Genomic DNA, 20,535 nt, shown 5'->3' on the forward strand with positions numbered 1-20,535 from the left:
GGCGCAAAAGATTCATCTCGCAATTTACATGTAAAGTGCGCAATTGGTTTTTTCCCTACATTTAATGTCCCATGTATGTGTCTAAATATTTGATGTGACGTTTTATGCCAAAAAATTTTAATCTAAACAAGGCTTAAAACACTAGTTTTACACACTCTCTCTCCTCTAAGGCAGCTCACCGCTTACGTGACCAAGCTAAAACCACACATCAGACTGGAGCATTGTACATACCCTAACTTCAAACTAGATTTTTTTTTTATTAGACAAAGGACATCCAAGATTTGTCTATTCAGAGACCAACCTGATCATCAATTTGGCAACATTTACTCTGCCTTTTCTTGTCACCCCTTTTCTGGAAAATCGTTAGTGATAGAACCTGAAACTCTGAAAGATGGTTCGCATCAGTTCCCCCAGTGTCTTTCAGATCTCTCCTGGACGGCCGGCCATTTGTTTACCACATCGAACCACCAAAGGTAAACACGGCCTGTTAATTAGTAGGCGATGTACTGTGAGCCTTACCACCTTGGATGCTCCTGGCCCCTCTTTCTCCCTTCATCGCATCGCCACATGGGTCACACGTTCCGGACAGGGCCCACCCTGAACGGCGGCCGACAGGTGGGCCCCTCAATCTCACGGCAGAACGGAACATCTGCTACTAGCTGCAACTCTTGTCCCATAAATCCCATCTCAGCTTCAGAATTTCAGTGTGTTCGTGGGTGCAGGCTGAAGAAGCTAGAAAAAGGGAGAGCTACACGCACAGCCCGGTGGTTTCGCTGAAATAATGCTCATCACATGCTGAAATCTCTCCCCCCCCCCCCCCCCCCCCCCCCCCTCATCACTGAGTGAGAATGTGAGAGAGATCGTCGTTGGCGGCAGGAAAGCCAATTCCCCAATCAGCTGCTTCTTTATTTTGCAAATCCGTACTGAAAGCAAAAGAGATGTGTGTATGTTTCTTTACAGCTCCAAAGTCAGCAACGCGTGATATGCTAGCTAAGGTCACCCTGCGTTGCGTCCGAGCTGTGTGGCTAGCTTAAGCAAATGCATTACGCTTGTAAAGCGAGCGTACAAGGACCGCTCGCACTAAAAGGCGAGGAGCTGTCAGGTCACAAAAAAAAAAGATGGCGTGGGTGGATCGCATTCAGGCAGCCAGACAATTGGCATCATTCCCCTCAACGTCGATTAGCCCATGAATTGCAAAAACAAGGGCCTTACTTAGCTTGGAACGCATGAATTTGACGGCACAGTTGGATCCCGGATTCGAACCGGGCAGAAGCCAAAGCTAGTGAAATGATGTATGGTATTGGTTGCCCGGCACTGCATTCCCTTCCTCCGAAATCATTTGCGTGATCAGTAGTAATAGTAGAAAACAGCGATCACGACACACACATGGCATGGCATGTGCACACGTACCAAGGTATCGTCCCGTACCATCCCTTTCACCACCAACCTGGCTCGTTGAGTCGTTTGTACCATCGTCGGATCACACATCTCATCAGACCGCCGCTCTACCACTCTGCTTCGGCCGTTCCGCGGGCTGTGTTCGATTACACTGGTCGTGGGTGGCTAATTACAGCATGGTTAGTTAAAAGTTAACTTAAAAAACTTAAAATTTAATTAATATGATTTTTTTCAACCAACATTTTTATAAATAACTTTTAAAAGAAAGATTCACCTCGTTCTAAAATATAAGGGATTTTATTTCTCCAGATTTATGGTTTTAGGATATGTTACATCTATCTAAAACTCCTATATTTTAGAGCGGAGGGAGTATTATTTAGTACGCTTGGAGTACTCTCTCTGTCCCTAAATAAACCTATTTAGGTGAAACTGTGACTTTAGCTAGTCTCATATAGATTGTTTTTTTGGACGTGAGTGAGTAAAAGTTAGAAAAGGAGAGAGAACGAACTACCTAAACAGCTGACGCGCCCCGCGTTGCATCTGCTGTGCTGCTGCTTGCCGCGCCGCACGCAGCCGTCCGTGACGCTGCCCCCCTTTGCTTGCCTACAGCTAAATAAAGCCGCAAACCGGCACCGCGCGCAAACCGCCGCCCCGCACGAAAAGGACGGGAGAAAAAACACAACAAAAACACCGGGAAACCCACGCGCGCGTCGCGTCCGCCTCCGCTCGCGTTGCGCCTCCGCGTCCGCGTCTGCGGGCTGTCGCTGCCGCGAGGATCGGGCACCACCACCGGCACGTGCCGCGCGGGCCTCGCCTCGTCTCGACATCTCGCCATCGTGCGGCGCCCCCACCGACCGACCCGGTGCCCGTAATCTATCGCTGCCTTTCGCTGCTCCCCAGCTGGCTAGCTACAGGCCTTTTCACCTCACGGGATCGACGCAGCTGAGCGAAAATCCCACCGGAAATGCTGTGAAATACTGCGCCAGCGTACGTACCAATAATTCCTCTTATTTTTAGATGGGAGTATTAAAGGAGATCGACCAGATCTGGAGCACAGTGAGTGCATCATCAGCTCAGATCCATCGGTACAGCAACGGATCGATCGGCTGCAGTACGTGTACATAACCCAAACGAAAACGGGGGCTCAAAAGATCTGATCTGCTGGTACGATGAAGCTGCAAGGCAAATGTTAGTGGTAATGGAGAAAGATTAAAAAAATGGGGTGAGTGCGCTTGGGGAAAATAAAAGAGAGTAAAAAGTCCAAAGTGAAAGGAATATTGAACAACGGGAGATGTATAGTACAATGGAGGAGCAGCACAACACCAACCCAACCAACCAATCTGTCCACGCCACACGCCCACACACCTACTGAATCGAATGCCTGAATGGAATAAAAATGCCCAAAAAAATGGAAGAAAAAAAAGATAGAGAGAGAAATAAAATAAACAGCTCAACACCACCACCACAGATGAAGAAGGAAAAGGAGGAGATCAGGAGAGGAGGAGGAGGAATGGTGGGTCCCTCTGATGGACGGGTAATAAATTAATGAGGTGGTCGGCGGATCTCATCAGCCTCGATCTCAGTAGAACGCGGCGGCGGCGGCCACGGCGGCGGCGGCGACCCACGCGGCGGCGGGGGAGACGCCGGCGGCGGCGCTGGGGGGAGGGGTCACCTCGGCGGTGGGAGACGGGGCCAAGCCTGCCGGCGACGGGGCTGGTGGCGAGCTGATCTCCGGGGTGGGAGCCGCGGCCGCGGGCACGGGAGCCGGAGCCGAGGCCTTGGGGGCGGGAGCCGGAGCTGAGGCCTTGGGGGCGGGAGCCGGAGCCGGGGGAGGAGTGGCCGGGGCCTGAGCCGGGGGCGCTGACACCGGCGCAGGCGTCGGCGGCGGCGTCGCCGGAGGAGGGGACGCCTTGGGAGCGGGCGTCGGGGTGGCCGCCGGGGCCTGAGCTGATGCGGCGGCGAAGAGCATCGCCATGGCCAAGGCCACGATCTGGAAGCGCGCCATTGGAGTAGAGTGAGAGAGCTAGCTGGTGCTAGGGTTTGGGAGGAGAGTGTGTGTGCTTGGGGAGAAGGTGGCTACTAGCTTGAGGTGGTGTACTGTAATGGTGTCCGAGACAGTAGAGGTAGGGGAGCTTATAAAGAAGTAGAACTGTAGGAGATGTGGTTTACTACATGAAAAATACAGGTATTATCAGGGGGTTTAGTGCTAATTTTCCAACACTCTCCGTTGGATCGGAATTTGACGGTCGAGATGCAGTTTTGTTGCAGATTGTCGGTTTGGATTTTGCAAGCTTTTAAACCTTTCTTTTCCTGGAGACAGGAAGCTTCATCCGAATCATCCCACGTGTGTTACGGCCCCATCGTTGGGATTATTGGGGGTATAAGCCAAACATTATATTTACAAATAAAAAATAATTTGTGTATAAAACTTTTATATACTGTTTTTAGCGATCTAAAAACAAAGTTTAAAAAATAAACTACGATGAAAAAACACCTAAAATTAACTCTAAATCTAAGATTAAAAAATCAAATTTAAGCATAAGAAAAAGATGAGGCTGGAAGCTCCTCAAAATTGTAGAAAATCTTTCTCACATGTTTTCTATCTCAAAAATTGTTTTATATATTTTTGCGTGATTATTGGGGTTGCCTATTATGAATATGGGTGAATTACTAAACGTTTGGTCGGACCTAATTTTAGTTTTTGAAGCTTAGATAAAGGAACTATTTATATAATATTCAAGTGAAAAACTTTTAAAAGTAACTATTTATATAATAATCATAATGTAATTGTATTGTAAATATATTATAATTACAATATAAGTTCTACAAAACTCTCATATTATTAAACAAAAACCAAACCATGCGTAGCCGGTTGGCTAGCGAGGCACATTTTTACCTATGAGGTTGCTGGTTTGACACTCTAGCCTCACAAGTGACATGGGAATTTTTCTTCCCTTCCCTCCATGAATCTCAACACGATCCGATGATTTAAAGAAAATTTACAAGTCGAAACTTTAAAAAAAAAATCATACCGTCAATTGTATAGCCATGTGACCGTTTTCCTTTTTGATGATGATAAACGTTGAAAGATTATAGTACCAGCGGTGTTGTAATATTCGAGTACTAATATGTGGACTTCATCAAATTTCACGGCCGATTGATGAAATATTCTAGTGCGAATAGGTGGACCTTTTCAAATTTCATGAGGGGCAAACAGTGCGCATGTTTTATAGTAGTATGCATGATCTTGATCCAACACTTGTTTTAGTGGAAAGCCTGAATGATTATTTTCATACCAACAAATCTTTATACTGATAATATCGGGAAAAACATTCATGAGACTAACCAGGCTTGACAAATTGCTGGCACGTACTGCTACTGCTCGCAGATAACATAAAACAGTCAAGGTTTGCTTAGTTTATGATGGCACCAGCCCAGCTAAGATTAGTTGCCTAACGAAATCCTTTGAAAGGACATGATTGGCTTGGAAACTAATCAATGAAGCCCCATGTTGCATGCATTCTCTAATTTTTATTTGATGAATCTGTAGATGATTGATTATTATTGCCCTTCTCTCAAAATAATTTGGTTCTTCGAGAGAACAAAATGATGCACAAAACACACCGACATATACTCCTACAAGATTTCAAAAGAAGGAATTGAGTATCTTGCTAGTACCAAACTTATTTCCCAATAATGTACTTTCCTAACCAAGTTGACACATGCACCTTGATTGGTTTACAAGTTCTTCTATTCTCATTTGTGTTCACCAAGATTTTAAAAAGTTCCTTTTCCCCTTATGAAGAATGTGTTCTTACAACAGTGGTACTACAAGATTAGTTTTTTAATAGAACTTCAAATCTTTACCAATTATAATTGATTTTTTCTTTATATATATTCTTGTATGTCGTACGGGAGGAGTTTATACAATTATTTTCATGCATTTATAACCAATTCCTAAATAATAATGATTGCTAATTGGTACGTGTTGTTTTTTCGTAAGAGTTTCCCATGTAAAAGAATCATGTATCTGCTGTGTATTTATTTTCATAACATTTCTTGTGTTAGCAATACTAAAAACTTCATCCCAAAGATAAATTCAGTTGTTTCCACTTTCCAACCTAACCGAACACTCCCAAAACCTTTAGTTCCACTCCCACACAAAACTCAACTCAACCCATAAAGTATATAGTATATCCAAGCTTTTCAAAAAAGGGAAGGTATAGAGTGTTATTCAGTTTCTTCCAACCTAAATCCTTCCAGAACCTAAAACTCTACTCTTTCACAATGTTCAACTTGATCCACAAGATAATTTCAGTGATTTCCAGCCTAACCATACTAAACCTAAACTTCCACTCCATCACAATATTCATATTCCTGAGCAGCGTAAGGTCGTCCTTATTCCAAGCAGGCCCGTTGCAAGAAACCTTGCATTTCAGAGCAACGAACATCACGCGCAATTTGGCATCGCTTCCAACCTTCCGGATTCGACAACAAAATCACAATTTTATTGTTGTCGCACATGATGAGTTGCTACAAATGTTTCGGTATGATCCTTCTAAAAAACAAATGCTTCAGAATGATCCGAAAATATCGTCCATGGAATGATCGACATCGCAATCTGTCCAACTTAACAACCAAATTAAGAACAGCAGATCGATCTTCAAAAGCACGAGTTCGTTCGATCAGTTCTATCAACGTGGGCTATGCCCAGGGTGTAATATTCCAGCAGGGATGTCCAGTGCATGCTATGTGACACCGATGTACCAACTATCCTACCAGGTGAACGTACGACTTCGTGGCGCCGAGCCGGCTACGTGACAACCACAAAGTCTCTGCAAGATCATATAAGTTGTGCCAACATGTTGTCCATGGCCTGTACGCCCATGAAGTCCTGACTGTAGTATGTATGTATATGGTGTGGTACAGTTGGAATATTTCGGCGATGACGCGTGGACGGCGGATGTTAGAGTCTGGTAGAGGTCAGCATACAGGTCACTAGAGTATCTTTATCCCCAAGCATGTTGAGTCGCTCTATTTAGTGATTTGCATAGTGTTTTTTCTTTCTCGATTATACGGAAGATGAATTGTGACTGTGAGTGTGCCCCTAACAAAACGCGAAAAGAGAGGTTGATAGTAAATCTTATCCGTATGTTCGTCATTCCTTTCATGACTTGTTTAGGAATAACCAATTCGTTGGGTGGTTCGAGTATTTCAAAAGGAATAGTACCGAATCTAGATACTTGGAGTTATGAAGGTGTGACATGCATGGGCATATATTATGTTTTCTTGCTTGTGTTTCTTGGCAGCTATCTGACATAGGGTATATTGAGACCTCAAATACCTCACTAAATTCTTATTGAAAAAGCTTGAGTTCAGCTGCTTGGCGCCGGTTAGTAATTTTGAGGAACTTAGGGAGCAAGGCTGGATTTGGATCAACCACACTATCTTCACCTTGACTCGGTACCTAATTAAGCTATTTTCTAGAGCCTAAAACCTCAGGCCGGGCTCCACCAGACAGGGTTCAACCTCTACCAGCAAATTAAGCTGTGTAAAGCTTGTTATCAATTTTATTACTAGCAGTGTAAAGTTTTTAGCAGTTGGTATGATTATGAAGGACTTATATATTCCCCCTGAAAGCCAGTTGGGAAACCAGACTGACATAATTATGCACTAGGGTGGTTCCTTGGTCATTGATGAATGATTAGGAATATTTTCCTAAAGAGGTTGCCAAATTCCATACTCCATAAACTAAAAGGTGGTTAGCACTAATAAAGCGGCTGCCCTTCGACATATATAACTAGCAAATCATAAGGACAGCCCACAGCTTGCAAAGGAGTAGTATGTCCCACCCCCAGGGTCTGGGCCCTTCAGCAACAGGACAGCTGAGCTAAGTACACCGGCCGTTCATTTCCTTCCCCTCTGTTTGGAACCTAGCTGATAGAAGGTGGTTGACAATGATTGAGATAGGAGGGATTTTTACCTGGCTCAGGCTGCACTGTAGGCGCTTGATATTCAGGTGAGATTGGCAGGAGAGGCGAGTTAACCTTTCACATGCCTTGGTTAAGAGCAGCACCGGCTGGCCCAGCTCTGTCAAATGGCCATGTTATCTTGTCAAGTCGAAGCTGGCTCTTCTCTTGGCTGCATTGGAGAACAGGTTGGTGCCTGCCTGGGAACACTGTAGCTTGCCGCCGTTGCACATGTGGAAGCTTTCCCTCCGTACCAACCGGGGTCGCCGTCAGTCGGGAGCCTGCCGCCGCAGCCCGTACCGGGAGGTGCAGGCACAGAATATCGCAGCCTCTGCATCATGCAAGAAATACACACTGACATATGTTCATACTTCATGGGACTAATAGCACTGTTCCTTTTTTTCATGAATTTCCAGCAAAATAGATGCTGGCATACATTCTCATGGGAGTTGAGTGTTTGATGACACATTATTACGAAACAGGACCTTGATAAATGATAGGGTGACCATAGCCAGGTCACGCTCACATGAAACCGAGACGACACCTCGAGCTTTGCTGCCCCCAGAGGGCCCTAAGCCCTAACCCATTCATTCCTACAGTAATAACTGGAAGAAATTCCTGAATGCCAAAAGTGGCCTCATCTGCCAAAGCCAACTATGATTCGGCAGTTGTTATTAGACATTCTCTATACCTGTTGCCTTTTTGAAGTGCAGACTGCTAATGTGATCAACCTGTTATTAACCAACCAAGCCAGCATTGGTGGCATTATTTTTATGCTCTCCACTACTAACTTTTCTAAGGCTTTGCCTTGAGCAGAATGGAAGAGTATGGAGCAATTCTGTATTTTGGTCCTGTAAATGGCACCCCTTCTGGTACAATATCATTTGGTGATTCCAGGTTGGTATCCACCTACAAAAAGATTATTAGAGCAGATTTAGAATGACAATAGGAGCGGAAAGGTGTGAGAAAAGAGTGATCAAATCCAGCCAGACCAATCATTGTAAAAATTAAAAGTAGCTAATGAGCAATAAACTCCAAACCAGTTTTAGCAGGATTGCTAGCACAAGTAACAACCGTATACAGCTTTTGGTTGTAGAACTGTATCAGTACTACCTATGTCTATTCCTGAGAAATTTTGTGGAAACTTGTATATCTTCTTTTAAGAGTTGGTATTTGTCCGAGCGTCTAATGTAGTAAAATTCAGAATGAGTACTGGCAGCACTTCTACATATTTAGAAATTACAACCACACCATGCTAGGATTATGTAGGAATTTACTTTACTATACGTAAGAAATTTAGCAATGCTGAAAAGTATCCATACCACACGGTTCCAACATTTATGGTGTGGTGGTGGGGGAATTACAGCGTCCACAAAATAGTCATGTGCATTGAATGCCAAATAGATATCTCCACCGGAGTTGTGATCATGTACTCTACAGTAAAATGGCAATGAAAGTCAGAAGCCAAGAATTTGGATTTTGGAGCATCATAAACAAATACCATAATAAGGTGCATAAACGAAAGTGATCAACAAACTTACGTGAATGCCAAAAATTTGCTTTCCTGGTTCTCCCAACAATCCTCGTGCCAGGTGACATCGTTCTACCAACAAGGAAGATCACAATACAATGAAGAACATTTGAGACGAAAAAAAAAACTAAGAGATGCAACTGCAAAAGCTGCAAAGTGTATATTTGCTGTATTATACTATTCTAATCAGACTTGACTGAGAAAATATACTTGGAATTTCGACAGACACCAGCAGCTATTTTTTGAGAAGATGATGAAATGGTTGTCTTCAATAAACCAGTTAATTGCAATGATAGCACTTCTAGGTATTACTTACTTTATTAAGAAACCTGTCTCGTCTTAATATTGGGTTGCTGTGACGAAACTTTATCATCTCTGAGAAAAACCTGAAATGGCCATCTCTTCTTTGTTCCAACTATATTCACATGGATTCGGAGAAAACAAATTATATATAGATCTGCCAAATTCATAAACATATTCCTGGTTGAAAACTAAAATAGTTATGGTAATGCAACCTGTTCCCATTGGAAATTATTAATGCAAGTATCATGTCCATAGCTATTGTTGTTCCCATAACGTGTATGACCATATTCATCGCCCATCAACATCATTGGGGTGCCCTGATATATGAAAATGGTGATTATGTGATAAGTTTATACATGATGCACACATAAAATAAACTGTAGGTTACTTCACAATGTTTACCTGAGAAATCATTAAAGCTACATGGAAGTTTTTCATTTGTCTTGAACGCAGACTTAACACATTCAGATCATTTGTTTCTCCTGTTACAGAACAAGAGCATCAATTCTAACATCAAACATTTCGCATAGCATTAGGTTAAAAATAAGGGTTAATTGGATCCATGCCACTGCAAATGTGGCAAATCAAAAAATTGCCACACATATTCGCGTTATCGGCTGGATGCCACTGCAAATTTTTAAAATAAGAACCATGCCACTCCATCACGATTTCCGTCCTCCTCTCTCTCTCGCCGTCATCCTCCTCTCTCTCTCTCACTTCTGCTGCCCCCGGACGCGTGTGAGCAGCTCAACCACCGGAGTCGAAGCCGATGAGGCGCACGCGACAAAACGCATCGGCTTCACGCAGCAAAACGGAGAAGAGGATGGGGAGCTGGTGCGACGGCTGGCACGGGCAGAGGACAGCCCGGTGCGGTCGCGGCCGGGCCTGACGGGGTTCGGCGCGGAACGGAGCTCAGGCAGAAACACCCAACGAGCTCAGGGAGTAGCTAGCTAGCTGCTACAGATGCAGCGCGCGAGGCTAGCTAGCTAGCTAACTAAACCAATCAACATACAACCATCGATCTTTGCCGCCGCCGACGAGCACGGTCGCGGAGGGGCATGGCCGCCGCCGAGGAAGGTCACGGAGGCGGGCGCGGGCGTAGCCGCCGCCGGCGAGGACGCTCGCGGGGAGGTCGGGGAGGGGGCATAGCTGCTGCCGAGGACGGCCGTGGAGGCGGACGCGGGCATAGCCACTACCGGCGAGGACGGTCGCGAGCGAGGCCGCCGCCGCCGACGAGGACGCTTCGCGGGGAGGTCGCGGAGGGGGCGCAGCTGCTGCCGAGGATGGTCATGTGGAGAGAGGAGATGGGCGTCGGCAGCACTAGTGACAAAGCTTGGGGCCAACAGCGGCGGAGTTCGAGGCTCGACGCCTCCTCCATCGGCAGCAACGACGAGCGGCCCTCCTCGCCAGATCTGGGCGGAGGTGGTGCGGCTCGTCGACGACCACGACAAGGACAGCAACGGCGGCGGCGGCTCCCGAGCTCTCCCGCGCAGATGAGGTCGACGGCGGCGGGTCCACCGCGGAGATGGTCAACGACGACGGCTGCAACGGTGGAGAGAGAGGAAGTCGGCAAGGAGGTCGCGGAGGGGCGCGGGGAGCGGACGCGGGCACGACCGTCGCCGGTGCCGTGCTGCCATCCACCACCGTGCTGCCGTGCCGCCGTGCGCCGTGCTGCCATCCGTGCCCGCCTTCGTACTGCCGTGCTGGTGCTGCCGTCGAGACGAGGACGACGAGAGGACGAAGACGGAGACGGCGGAAAATGTGACGGATTGGACGGAAATCGTGATGGAGTGGCATGGTTCTTATTTTAAAAATTTGCAGTGGCATCCAGCCGATAACGCAAATATGTGTGGCATTTTTTTGATTTGCCACATTTGCAGTGGCATGGATCCAATTAACCCTAAAAATAATTATTTCTGATTCAAAGAGGGATAGCCATCTATGGTTGCATTTGGAAAGTTCTGCACAGCTCATAGAGCTATTTGGATCCATCTTGACATTGAAGCTTCACTACTAGGGGCAATCTTTTAGTTCTGTTGAATTACAAGACACTAAATTTCAACAAAATCAATACAAGACACTAAATTTCAACAAAATCAAACTATGTCATTCTCTTTATGACTATACCTTTAATTCATACAAAGGGTTGTTTTAATAATAAACTCGACCAAGTTTTCTATCTTTACAGTACCCTACATCAGTCAGATGTATCAATTTGATGGGATATGAAAATAAACATCTTTTTGCAGTTTCATGGAATCATGATTTCAATGTACAAAAGAAAATAGATATTCGGTAAAGCAGGTACCTTCAACACCACAGTTCCAACTAAAGTTGTCATTGCATCCATCACAGCCACCTTCTCCATTAGCATCATTGTGCTATATGATTTTGATAAAAAGAAGGCAGATTAGCATACACTTCACAGTATAAATAAATGATCTTAACTAAACTGCTTAGCTTACTCCAGTTACCTTTAAGTTGTAAGAAACAAGGTCACATAAAGTAAATCCATCATGTGCAATCACAAAATTTACACCATGGTAAGGCTTCCGCTTGTTCACCTGCCACATCAGGTGAATTTTATTTTACATATTTTTGTTTCTTGACAAAAAATAACTGAGTCTGAACCCCTTCAGCGTAACAGTAGTTCTTAAAAATTTGTCCACAGAGGTTCCTTACACATCCTCACAAAATGAAATAATAGGTGGCATCATACCATACTGTGTTTTGCACTATCAAATGGTATGTCACTAGACCCTGAATACATTTATATCCATTAAACAATTGGATACTGGAGAAATCCTACTGAACTAACACAATTGACATGATAGAATTTGGGGCACGCTAAATGTTGATAATGACCTGTGCTCTAACAGTGATACAAAAGTAACAAGCATGTAATTAAACCTAAACTTATTAGCAATAACTTTGGAAGCCGCTCTTGTTTGGAAATGGATTTTTATTTTATTTATTTTGTGTGTGTGGGGGGGGGATCAAAGTTCAAAAACAAGCGATATCCTAAGCAAATGGATAAAAAATAACAGTAAAGGGAAAATAACATCTAAAAGAGGGGGACCTGATAGAGATCAGCAGATCCAGACACACGAGTCGCAAACACCCCCTTCATACCAGGGTCACCCTGAGAAACAACTCCAAATGTTTAGCAGCATCCAATCAGTCATTCGGTCGTTATTATAGAAACAAGAATAAAAGAACACAAACAGAAGAATTCTCATGGCTATGCTAGGCAAGCACTGATAAAATGCAGAATGTTCAGTAAATTCAGATCTTCAGTTGAAAAAACTCACTGATGTTTGAAATGGTTAAAAAAAATTATGCTTAAGTTCTGAAGGAGATCATCTAAATATTTGGCTCAAGAATGGAGTTATGGATAGCCAAGATCAGAGTTTGGGAAACTGCAGCCACCTAATTCTACCCCTATGTTTCAGTAACCTGGTAATCTTTACACAACTGGTACAGAGCTATTGCATAAAAGTATGTTGCCATTTTCTCAAATAATATGCGGAACTGTGATCGTATGCTTCAGAATTGCCCATTAAATTAAATAAAATACTGATTTTGCAAGGGTACTGATCCTATATCTAGTTAAACATTTAACAAAATCTCCATGTTTCCTAGCCATTGGCTGTTCCACAATAACCTAAGTTTGCCGCTAATGTTCATACACCATCAAGGACAATTAAAACTAAATATAGGTACAGTGAGAAGCTAAACTTCATTAACATGCTCAGTAAAATAACTATCCTATGGCATGGTTAATTAAAATATTCTGGCAGAAAGGGATGAGGCAAGGGAATGATAGATTAGCATAAGGGCATAACAATCCTATTCCTCAGCAGTAATTCCTGATATACTGCCATGATGAAATCTCTACCATAAATTACAGGTGAGTACAATTTTTCTTATCTGTATTTTCTAAAAAATCTTCTCTCCCGGCATATTACCTTAATAAATCTTCGAAGATCATCTCTGTATTTGCCGTTCCATTCAGCCCACCTGCAAGAGGAATGTTAAACATGATCACCATACCTTTAAAAATAAATGAAACTCATTATAGAGTAACTGATCTGTGTATGCATGGTAGGGAAAGGTCACTGAACCGCACAATGAAGCATGTTTGCCAAGTCCAATGAGAAAAGTGATACTAGCAATAATTCTCTCATTTCAAGAATTCAGTAGTTAAGTACTTTAGGAATGAGCATCTCAGCATGATATTATCCATAACAGAAAATAGTTACTGTTTTGTGTTACTGTATCACCAAATCTTTAGTCCTAAAAGAAGCAAGGATAAAACATCTATACCACCAAATTCTTTTTATAGAAATATAGAAGTGTTCAAATCACCTGTCCCAGTTAGGGAAACGCCCTACGAGATAAAGGCCGCCACAATCCCAAGGTTCAGCAATGATCTTACATCTAGATAATACAGCATCTTTGGCAATTTCCTACAACCAAATAAATTAATATGAAGAAACATAAAAGCCACTAGTCTCGATACATCAACGTGAGTTGTATGACCAGAGATTGATGGATTAGGATTTAGATGGTCTTGAAAAGGTGGAATTTGTCATAAATACAATTTTCTAACGTTTGAGGGGGGTCACTAAAAAAACTTTCAAATGAACCTCAAGAGCCCTACATCTAGTCCATACTGTATCTTATATAGCTGCCCACATTGCAAATTTTCATGATTGCATTCCTGTGAGCTTGCACTAGATATGTATTCAATGAACAAAACCATGCAAACAAGAAAACAATCAACAATAGTGCAAAGTTGATTAGAACTGATTGCTGGAAGTTCAGTATTTCAGTACATCATAATTTGCATCCAATCATCCATATAATGTAACGTACGGGTTGTTTTTACATGAAATCTATTAACTTCACTTATTTAGACAAACAAAATTCGGTCTGCACAGGCTTGGTAAGCAGCTATACATATTTAGTGTTCAAACCTAAAGTCTGCATCTACATTATACCTTGATGAGTGGAGGTGCATCAAGAGGACAACCATCTGGTCCACGACAAAGAACACTTGCAAGGTCAAATCGAAATCCATCTATGTGATACTCCTCAACCCTTGATGCATTAAAACAAGCATGGAGATTAGAAATGACATTTGAAATATGACAAAACCATTGTCAAAGAGAAAATAAAAATGCATGCTATAATTCAGTTATTTGTATAAAAATAACTGTTTTTGTTGCAGTTTCTGGCTATCTTGTTTTCCAAGGTTCACAATAAGACATAGCCATGAACTATCTCTCATATATCAACTGTCTTGCTACAAGCCAAATAGCTACAAGCATGTGCTATAGCCTAGAGGAAATTTTGAATAATTTTAGGCTGTCGATACATCATCTTGGTCTGATCATACCAACATGAAAGCTCAAATCGATATAGATATTTTTTGACACTTGATTATGAATAATGCCGACATAGTCAAGATGAAACAAAGAAATATGGATGAATCTACACACAATTGGATTTATGAGAAAAATCTTAGCTGCAAGTTGTCCATACCAGTGTCTCAAGCTGTCAAGAATGAGCTCCTTGACAACAGGATGGTTGCAGTTCAGTGTATTCCCTAGGTTGAACCAAAACATACCGTTAAGACTTAAAAGTGAACACAATTACACTTTCAAAATTTTGAACAAATCATGTGATATGTAAGTATCTAGTCATTAAACATGTTAGATCAGCAAGATACACAAGCAGTAATTTCAGAAATAAATCATAGCATTTTTCTTAAAAGTAACCAGCTGTAAAGCTGTATAAATAAAGGCTTAACACAAAATATAATTAATAATTTGGTATTTGGATGTCCATAGGTAAAACTGAGATATATTACATCCTTTAAGGTCTTAAGCAAAAGCAGAATTAGTATTAGATTGCAGTAAAAACAGTTATTGATATAGAGTAAAGTCCCAAATAAATTAGTATACAAGTACAGGAACCATGGTTTTACCGCAGCCTGAGAAGTTCAGTAGTTCAGCATTTTTGTTCAGGTCTAACATGTAATAGACCTGCAAGAACAGGACATCTTTTTATATAAATTCGTCAAAAACCTGATAAGCAAATTTAACCCAACAAAACCTGGTGGGTTAGGTGGTGCCCGTGATAATTTAACCTGGTGAAAGCACTTTGAGCCTCTTAAGTCCTAAACAGGATTAAACTAACTAGGTAAACCACGTCATCAAGCCAAAACAGTTGTTCGGCATGACTGGTGTTGCCAACTTGCCAAGAACAACAAAAAAAGTCGGGCTACGCTAACCTAGCTGCATTGGAATTAGCTAACCTAGTTTTTTCACCCCTAAGTGCAGTCTGGTCGAAAGAACAGGTGGAAGCATATAGATGCTCTTTTTGGCAACAAAACAATTAGAAAGTTCACCTTGTTATCAATGCCACGGAAAGAAGTCATATACGGGTGAGCATCATCCGCCTCATTTGTATGGTTGTAAACAACATCCAGAATAACCTGCACAAAATGGTGATGCCATTATATGTATTTTATCCTGGCGGTGCATGAAATTAACAATGATCAGTAAAATCTGCTGGTATATATTGAGTTTGGGTACCTCTATGCCAGCTTTATGCAATTCTTTGACCATCTGCTTGAGCTCTTTGGAAGCAGCCACTGGTCCACCACCGGCACTAGCATAACGGCTCATGGGTGCAAAAAAGTTTATCGTAGAATAGCCCCATGTATTGACCTTTCAATTGAGAAGAGAGAAAGTCACTCTGATGGTGACTACGATGGATATTAAGCATGGATAAAGTGTATAAGTTTACCATGTGGTCCCTTGGGTTGGGGTACCTCTTGAATTCCAGCTCATCATACTCAAAAACAGGAAGTAGTTCCACTGCATTAACGCCAAGTTCCAGCAAATGAGGGATCTATGAAACCAAAACTATTTCATGTGTAAGTCACAAGCAATAGTCACAGAAATGCGAAGGAAATCAGCCTCTTAAAGTGGACAGGGTAACTAAACTCGATGATAAAAATAAGAAATTTAAGAAAGTAATAGGGAAATCTTCTAAATACAAACAAATAGTTGTGTTCATAAACAAACAAAAAATGGTACTTACTTTATCAATGAGACCAAGATAGCTTCCACGAGAAGTCGAATCAAGGCCACTTGACTCATCCGCGGTGAAAGCACGGACGTTCATTTCATATATGACTAGATCTGCCTAGATTAAAGAAACAAAAAATTGAGAACTTCATGTTTGGAACATCTTGTCAATCCTACCAAATGATAATAGTACCTCAGGCAAATTCGGAAGCCTGTAGTCATCACCCCAATCAAAAGGAGAGCTATCAAAATCATATGTTCCAAAATGCTGGCTTGACTTCTCTTCAGCAACCCCAAAGTACTTTCGACCAGAAACTAATTTTGCATAAGGGTCCAGAAGAACAGTGCTGCTATCAAATCTATGGCCTTGGTCCCATCCTTGAGGGCCACCAACACGATACCCATAAAGAACACCAGAAGCAGGCAAGCCCTGGAAGTCATAGAGAAGATTTCTTTAAGGTTGTACAGTTTTAATGAAGCATAGAAATAACAAAAAAAAATGCAGCATATATGCATAGCAAATTACATACAAGAAAAACAGGTGAAGATTATTCCTTCCATGACTACTATATAATAGATGGACAAAAATATTGAGTCAGGCACTCAAACAAACAGAGGTGAAAGCATCCTAGAAGTGAGGCAATGAACTAGCCAAGATTACCATTCAGCACTTCTTCCTTTTAGTGGAGATAAACAAGTTAGCATCACAAAGCCAACGTTTTGGCCAAATCAGGAATATTATTTCAGTACTGTTCCTCTCAAATTTGAGCATTTTTAAAAGAATGGTCATGAGTTCTAACAATAAATAAATGAGATGAGCACCCAAATCAGTCCTTTAGGACTCAAATCGGTGGAAGGGCTCCATACCATGAACACACTGTAAAATGAAGTTTCACTTTGAAGAATATGAAACATTGTAACTATAATCAAAATATGTATCAGATGAATACTCAATTCAACTTGTTGCAAGAAAGTTATCCACAGTGATTTGTCAATGTATATAGAATGATACTGTTACTTTAAAATGTACCCACAAAAATTCTATGACAGTACCTCCACTATCACATGCCATATATCCCCAGTTTTGTTCTTCTGCTGGTCTAAAACAAACTCGACAACATCTGCACCTTTCTCATCTTCAGTTCCCCTGAGGAACAGTTAGAGTGAGAATATTAGATAGAGAATGTAACATGTTACCGTGGAAAGGACAAGCTAAAATTACAGGTTAATCTGTAAGAGATTATTTCAAGTTTTCAACCAGGCTTACACTCCAAATCAACTCACGATATGGTAGTCTGAAAAACAGAAAAGTAGTTTTCCTTTCGAGCGTCAAATTTGAAAAATGAATTCAAAATTTCATAGACTCTATGTCAAAGGCATAACAACTGCTTAATATCGTGTAGTAAGGTCATGAAAAACAAGTTTGCCATATCTCGTAAGAGTATGAGACCTAAAGTATGTTGAGCAAGTTCATAAAAAGATGACAGCAAGGAGATAGATGACATGCAACAAAACTGCCAGTTGCCATAGTTGAGACTTTAAGAGACCAGAACCCACAGGTACACATATAATCAGAAAAAGAAAAACCAGTAAGGTCACAACAGTTTTAGGAAAAGGTAAAGCTATACCTCCCAGGAAGCTTTAAGCAGAGAATGACAGAAGAAGCATGCTGAGAGAAAAGTGCGAAGTTCAGCCCGCCTTCAACTTGAGACACTCCTAATGGGAAGGCTTTACCAGAGGAATATTTAAATGGCATTTCAGTATCAGACATTGTACATCCTCTTTCCTGTGGTTACATAATTAAAAATAAGGAAAGGAGAAGGTGAACACAAAGTTAGAAAAACAAGACAAAATGGCACATCCTAGAATCAGAAGCAAAATTAAAAGAGATGGCAAAATGTGGCATGATCCAGTTTATAGATACAGAACATGTTTGCATGGAGCTGGGAACATACAAACATACCATGATTGTGTCAAGCATTGCGATCCCTAAAAACGTACATATGGATCAAATCATAATATAAAGGCCAGCAACTGCAAGCTTGGTGAGATACCTCGGTCATGCTTCTCCCAGCGTTCCCGCTCTGAGCTCTCGCCGTGGTGCTTCGTACAGAATCAAATCGCCTAACCTACACCAGCCACCAATTACGCTCGGATCATTACACCCAAATCAACATGGAAACGAGGCATCGACGCAACAGAGATAGAGACACCTGCCTTCTCAGAACACGCTCTGAGCCCAGACGCGTCCCCGAAGCCGATCGTCGCCACACCCACACTGCACTCAGGATCACCATGCGCAGAATCAGAATGCCGCCGCCTCAAAAACCGAGGGAAAAATGCGGAGGCGAGGGAGAAACACACGCTCACCGGTTCGTACTCGCGACGGAGCGGCGAGCCGGGCGGAGCGCGATGCCTCGACGAGCTGTCACGGCGGCGGCGGAGGAGGAGGAACCCAGCGGGGCGCGATTTATACCAATGGAATCCATCCAAAATGGGGACGGGGCGGAGCGACGGGTGGGGGGGAGATCCGGGACGGGGACACGGGTGCCTAGTTATAGGGCGCGCGCTCCAAGAGGCTCGCGTCGCGAGCGGCTCTCGAAGAGAGGAGAGTGGAGGAGACTGGAGAGAGAGAGAGAGAGAGAGAGAGGCGGATGGGGGAAGAAGACGAGCCAACGAGGAGGAGGCGGGGGAGACGGTGATCTCGCATGGGGGGAAGCGCGCGGACGGACGGGAGAGCGGGGGTGGTGGGAGTGGGACACGCGGTGGAGCGGAGCGGCCACGGTGGACAGTGGTGGATAGAGAAGTGGACGGACGAGACGGTTTCTCTCTCGGTCGCGGCCATCCCCATGGACGAGATGACCGCGAGACGGTTTCAATGTGTCATCTCGTCATGCGCTTCTCGACTGCCCCTCCCCGTCGCGTGACACGCGGTTGCTGCTTTACGTGTGAGTTGGGACGTCACCTTCCCACGGAGGCGGCCCATGTACTGGAGGTGCGATAAATGGGCCGTGCCCATGGTTGCGCTGCCTCTTGTACACAGGCCCAATCCTCAAACTCCCCAACTCGACAAAATGGTAGGCTGATGGGGTATGAATTTTCACGCCGATGATGACATTAGAAATAGTGTCTAGAAAATTTAAGTCATGTTAGTAAACCAAATTTATTTACATAAAACTTTTCCCTTCTCTCTCTTAAGGCCCCTTTGAATCACAGGAATGAAAAAAAGGAGGAATAGAAAAAATATAGGATTCTGACATGAATGTAAGTGTAAAACAGAGGATTGCAAAACACAGAAAAAACGTAGGAATGACCGTTGAAAAACATAGGAATTTGAGGAGAGATAAAGACTCAAAGGATTTCTTCCATGAGGTAGAATCTCTTGTTAAAATTCCTCCAAAACTTGTATGAGAAAAGGCATTCCATAGGAATTTTATAGGATTCCATAGGGTTCATTCCTTTGATTCAAAGGGCTTTGTAGGAAAAAATCCTATAGAAATAAAATCCTCTAAAATTCCTATAACTTTCCTTTAAATTAAAAGGGGCCTTAGTAAATTTCATGACACGTTGTCACTTTAATATATGTGACATTAATGAAAATGATATACATATGACGTTGCCGTTGACCAAAGCAACAAAGAAAGCCTCACACGGTAGATGATTCACGCCATGATAAATCTTCGTATACGCTTGTTAGCTGTGTTTATGCCGTAACACGGCCAGATAGTAATCAGATGGCACCATCGTACATATAGCAGGATTCCTCATTTAATGAGATTGAAACTCTTAGCATAATTCTAGATCCAAGATTTTATAAAGCTAGGTATTTCTAGTTTCACAAATCCTTATATCTGAATCTACTATATCAGTGATACGGAACCGGGGGTATCAAGCTCAGAGAGAGAAGGCTACCCCTGGTACCCACGTGGCGCTCCCCCCGAGGTAGGACGGCGGCCGCCCCCTCCATGCCAGGGGTCGCATGACGCCGCATGTGCAGGGTTAGGCGGACGACCCCAATGCTTACTTGACCGCATTTAAGGTGGTGTGAGCGGGCATGCTACGCCGCATCAAATACAACGTGTAGTGCACCTGATTGATCTGCGACTGGTCTGTGACGAGTCGAATGACCGATACGACCAGGGTAGTGCGCCTGCGCACTGGTTGCATGTCAGGTGGCACGCCGCCACCTAACATCTCCTGTCACATCATGATGATGAGAGGTTGCTTTGCCTCT

The 20,535-nt window shown here is 43.1% G+C and overlaps 2 protein-coding genes across 2 annotated transcripts; both read right to left on the reverse strand.

Moving 5' to 3' along the window:
- Positions 1-2,640: 2,640 nt before the first annotated feature.
- Positions 2,641-3,495, reverse strand: LOC127784072 (arabinogalactan protein 1-like). Its single transcript, XM_052311254.1, has one exon. It carries the CDS (start codon positions 3,401-3,403, stop codon positions 2,978-2,980), a length of 426 nt encoding a protein of 141 aa, XP_052167214.1. The 5' UTR covers positions 3,404-3,495; the 3' UTR covers positions 2,641-2,977.
- A 4,243-nt stretch (positions 3,496-7,738) lies between these two features.
- LOC127784845 (isoamylase 3, chloroplastic) lies at positions 7,739-19,010 on the reverse strand. Its single transcript, XM_052312245.1, has 24 exons — positions 18,672-19,010; positions 18,519-18,579; positions 18,356-18,430; positions 17,930-18,087; positions 17,355-17,448; positions 16,495-16,731; positions 16,315-16,419; positions 16,018-16,122; positions 15,804-15,938; positions 15,617-15,703; positions 15,194-15,251; positions 14,749-14,812; positions 14,205-14,304; positions 13,570-13,670; positions 13,170-13,221; positions 12,281-12,343; positions 11,676-11,765; positions 11,510-11,582; positions 9,604-9,683; positions 9,414-9,518; positions 9,215-9,313; positions 8,909-8,970; positions 8,690-8,801; positions 7,739-8,276 (listed from the first exon to the last, which is right to left on the reverse strand). The coding sequence occupies exons 1-24, from the start codon at positions 18,788-18,790 to the stop codon at positions 8,163-8,165; spliced, it is 2,349 nt and encodes a 782-aa protein (XP_052168205.1). The 5' UTR covers positions 18,791-19,010; the 3' UTR covers positions 7,739-8,162.
- Positions 19,011-20,535: the final 1,525 nt, after the last annotated feature.

This window comes from Oryza glaberrima, chromosome 9 (assembly GCF_000147395.1).
Source record: "Oryza glaberrima chromosome 9, OglaRS2, whole genome shotgun sequence".
Lineage (NCBI taxonomy): Eukaryota > Viridiplantae > Streptophyta > Magnoliopsida > Poales > Poaceae > Oryza > Oryza glaberrima.